The sequence below is a fragment of the Pteropus medius genome, unplaced genomic scaffold (genome assembly GCF_902729225.1).
Source record: "Pteropus medius unplaced genomic scaffold, Ma_sr-lr_union100, whole genome shotgun sequence".
NCBI classification, from domain to species: domain Eukaryota; kingdom Metazoa; phylum Chordata; class Mammalia; order Chiroptera; family Pteropodidae; genus Pteropus; species Pteropus medius.
This window is the reverse complement of record NW_024349797.1, coordinates 4,798,411-4,802,907: the sequence shown is the minus strand read 5'-3', so window position 1 is coordinate 4,802,907 and position 4,497 is coordinate 4,798,411. Positions and strand designations below refer to the sequence as shown.

General features: G+C 55.9%; 1 protein-coding gene across 1 annotated transcript; it reads left to right on the top strand.

Moving 5' to 3' along the window:
* Positions 1 to 4,194, top strand: NGB (neuroglobin). The gene is given in 4 exon segments (XM_039883917.1): positions 1 to 1,806; positions 1,808 to 1,834; positions 2,471 to 2,590; positions 3,966 to 4,194. Coding segments are annotated over 4 exon segments (567 nt in total). The 5' UTR covers positions 1 to 1,521; the 3' UTR covers positions 4,101 to 4,194.
* Positions 4,195 to 4,497: the final 303 nt, after the last annotated feature.

Sequence of the window (4,497 nt, the reverse complement as noted above, 5' to 3'; positions counted from 1 at the left end):
TGGGGCACACCTACCCAGGGCAGGGAAGTAGAGGTGACTGGATCCCGCCCAGCCGAGGTGCAGGAGCCACAGGGGGTGCCAAGTGGTCCGCGTCGCCCGAGAGATGGAGCGGCACGTGCAGTGACGGTGCCAGCATCCAGAGGGTCCCAGCCTTGCTCCCCGTGTCCCTGAGCGAGTATGGAGCGCCCGGAACCCGAGCTGATCTGGCAGAGCTGACGGGCGGTGAGCCGCAAGCCGCTGGAGCATGGCACAGTCCTGTTCTCCAGGTGAGGGTGGCCGGAGCGCCCCGGGGGTGCGGGCCTGCGGGGTCCTCGCCAGGAATGGGTTCCAGGTGGCTGGCCCGGCGCCAGAGCAGGGAGAACCGGCCCGCTGCCTTGGCGCTGGGGCGCCTCCAGATGCGCGCCAGAGGAGCCGCGCGCAGCGACGGGTGGTGCAGCCCCTTCTGCTCTTCACCCGGCCGACGGGGGCGCGTCTTGCATCCAGCGCTGCACACTCGCTCCCAACGCGGCTCGCTGAGAGCCAGCGGCGGTCCTCACCGGGACCTCCTTACGCTCGGGCCCGGAGACGCCAGTTCCCGCGCTGCGCCTCCTCCTGATTGCTCTTTCCTTGGATGGTGACTTCAGGGGTCCCCACGGCTTCCAGTAAGGGGAGACTGGGGTGTCCCCAGGGCCCACGCAGGGAGGGTGTGCTGGGCACCTGGCTGGCGGGGCACAGGGTCGGGCCCCAGTAGAGTGCACTTCCAGCAATTAATCAAAGGATAAATCTTTCCGAGGAAAGGACCAGGCTAGGACAGAGAACTGCCAGGGAAGGGATGACAGATGGCCAGTGTCACCACGGAGAAGGGGTAGGGGATGCACAGCCCCTAAGGGGGAGGAGGAGACCAGTCTTCAACCTCAACTTGAGGGGCTCTGGATAATCCCTCTCCCACCACCACCGAGGCCAGGCACCCTTTCAAGACGGTTTTCCAGGATCCTCCTCTCCCTAAGGCAGCCCAGAACTTCTGAGGTAGCTTTGCCAAACCTCCCCACCAACAAAAGGGAAATAAATTCACAGAGTTACTCGGAACCCTGATGAGCCCTCCCAGATGTCTGAGAGCTTCTGCTTGTGCCTCCAGGCATTCTCCAAGCCCACTGTTTTCTGGGGCACCCTCTGTGGTTCCACTACCCCCAAGCCGTGTGACCTTCGCAAGTTACTCGACCTCTTTGGGCTTGTTTCCTCTATAAAACTGGGGTAACAGTTGTACCCACTGCTTAAGATTGGGAGGAATACACAAGTTAACCATGTGTAAAGAACTCAGTTCTCAGTAAGTGTAAGGAGTTCTTAACACTATTATTATCATCACTTTGTCTCCTCAGAAGTGATGAGACTGGGAGATTCCGACCTAAGAATGGGAAGGGGGAGGAGAGGGGAGAGCGGGAAGAGACAAGGGCTTTCCTCTCCCCGCAGTGTAATTCCAGACTTCCTGTCTGAGGATCCCTTCTTGTCCCAGCACCCTTCAACTCTTTATGGAGGGGCTGCTACATGCCAGGTCCTATGAGTGGCCTGGGGACACATGCTTTTTCTAGGAAGAAGAGACTGGCAATGCTGGTGAAGGAGCCAGTGCAGGTTGGAGGCTGTGCTACAGTTAGGCGGGGACCCTGGCCCACCGCCACTCCCACTTCAGGCAGCCAGGGCCTGCAGGGGTTGACACCCAGGGCTGACACCTGGGCCTCCCCCTACAGGCTGTTTGACCTGGAGCCTGACCTGCTGCCCCTCTTCCAGTACAAATGCCGCCAGTTCTCCAGCCACGAGGACTGCCTCTCCTCCCCCCGAGTTCCTGGACTACATCAGGAAGGTGAGGGTAAGGCGGAGTGGCCCTGGGATCCAGCAGAAGCCGTTCTGGGGAGGATGAGGGACTTGGGATTGGACAAATTATTTCTGTTTTCTGCCCCAGGCCTGGTCTTACTCTCCTCCTTCTGCTTCCTCATGTCAGGGGCATCTGCTCCTTTCCCTGTGCACTGAGCTGGGCCCAGTCTGAGGCACCAGAATCAGCCTTCTCCCCGACCCTGTGCTCAGCCAGATGGTCCCAGCTGTCATTGTCCTCTGCCTTGTCCCCCTGGCTCCTGTAGGTGATGTTGGCATTGACATACTTGGTGCTATAGGCCTATGAAAACCCGGCTGGGGTTTTCTTAGAGGCTCTCGACTCTCACAGGACCTCATGCAGATAGCACTGTCCTGCAGGCATGGTTAGGGCTTTGAGACCCTCAGAAGGGAGGGGCTTCGTTCATGGTATAATATTAGTAGCTTGGCCACCACATGCTGAGCGCCTACTACACACAGACATGGGTTGTCTTCCATTTCTGATCTTCGAAAACTGAGGGTCCTGGTGTCTTCTCTCACCTCTGGTTGGGATCCCCAGGTTCTGGACTCTGGTTGTGAGCAGGGGGGTTTCTCTGGCCTCTCTGTTTCAGTGCTGCCTTGGCTTTGGCAGGTGATACTTGTGATTGACGCTGCTGTGACCAATGTAGAGGACCTGTCCTCACTGGAGGAGTACCTTGCTGGCCTGGGCAGGAAGCATCGTGCAGTGGGTGTCAAGCTCTGCTTCTTTTCAGTAGGTAAAGAGGCCCTTCCTTTCTCCAGAGTTCCTGACCTGAGGCCACTACTCTGTCTCTCTGTCCTCCCCTCAGATGACCTGGGCTGGGGCCTGCCTCTGGTACTTACCTGCTGTGTGACCTTAGTACTGCCCTGACCTCTCTGAGCCTCCAGTTTTTCTTCTCTAGTATGGCTGCTTTTAGAATCATAGAAAGTAAAGGAGCCTTTGGGATTAGGGGGTCTGCTCATTTTCTATTGCTGTGTAGAAGACTATCCCAAACAAACAACAATTTCTGATTTCTTTTGGTTCAGAGGCGTGGTTCTTTGGTTCCACATGCTGTGGCTAGAGCCACTCATGCAGGTCCTTCAGCTGGAAGCTTGTCTGGGGCTGAAATATCCAGGATAGCCTGTCATCCTTGGGGTCTCTCTCCCTGTGGCCTCATCCTTTCGTAGTCTAGCCAAGCTTCCGCATGGAGGAGCAGCTGAGTTTAAGAGGGAGTGTTCCAAGAGGACAAGCCGGGTGTCCAAGCACTCTTCCAGACTCTGCTTGCATCACTCTTGCTAATGTCCCATTGGCCAAAGCCAGTCAGATGGGTGAGCCGAGGGTCAAGGTGGAGGGCCCCTACTCAAGGCGAGGTTCGTGGGGGGCCTCTGACGTGACAGTCTACCACATAGTCTAGTCACCTTGATAAGCACCTTGAGGAAGGGACCGAGTTTGTCTCTGTCCCCAGGATTAGCACAGTGCCTGGTCTTCGGTGGATATTCAGTAAATATTTGTGGAATAAATAAACCTTATTTTATTACGACTACGAACGAATGAGAGCAATTATTATCGTTGAAGGCTTACTGTGTACAGATGCTGTGCTAAGAGCTTATTATAGGTATTCTCAATCCTTCAACAACTTAATGAATTAGAACTTTTTTCCCTCTGTTTTACTGATGAAGCAACTGAGGTTCAGAGTTGCTCAAAGTCACACAGTTCATAAATAGTGGAGTCAAAAAGTGAGCTCAGGTTCATGTGTTTGTAAAGCCTGGGCTCTTAACACCATGAATGCTACCTTGCAGAGAAGGAAACTGAGGCCTGAGGGCAATGACTTTGCTTGATCTGAGCCGGGGGTCCCAGGCAATGCCTCAGCCTCACGCATGGGGTAGTTGCAAGGCTGGCAGTGGAGCGAAGTAAGTGTTCATTATAAAGCCTCAGATTTAAGGGGAAAGGTGGGCATAATGTGGTAGCCAAGGATTGGGCAGAATCCTGCTCAGGAAGCATGGACCCTGCACAGCAGAGAAGAAAGGCCCAGGAGCCCTTACCAGGCGCAGGCCTCAGTTTTCTCACCAGTGGAATGGAGTGATGCCTTCCTGCCTTCGGGAATGACAGTTGCCCCTTGCCTCTGCAGGCAGTGGGTGAGTCTCTGCTCTATATGCTGGAGAAGTGCCTGGGCCCTGTCTTCACACCAGCCGTGCGGGCTGCCTGGAGCCAACTCTATGGGGCTGTGGTGCAGGCCATGAGTCGAGGCTGGGATGGTGAGTAAGAGGCAGCGCCTGCCCAGCAGCCTCCACCTGGCGGCTTCTGTCTGTCTGTATCTGTCTGTTGGTCCATGTCTGTTGCAGCCCAGGCTCCCCTAGTCCTCCTTGCATCCTTGTCCTATTGGCCATAGTGGAGAGCAGGGCTGAGTCTCTGTCCCCTACCCCAACCCCCACCACCCACTTAAGTGCAGGCAGGGGGAAGGGGGTGGCTTTTCCTTCAGGAAGGGACTTCTGGATTTTCCCACATCCCCAGTAGCTTCTCCCTGCCTGTCTGATTTCCTATCTGGCATGCCCTCTTCTGCCATGAGGAGGAGCAGCATTTTGGTGACACAGGTGACATGGGGCTGGCAAAGCCTAGGGCTTTAAGAGAATGGGCTCTTGTTCCAGCTACCCTTCTCTGGT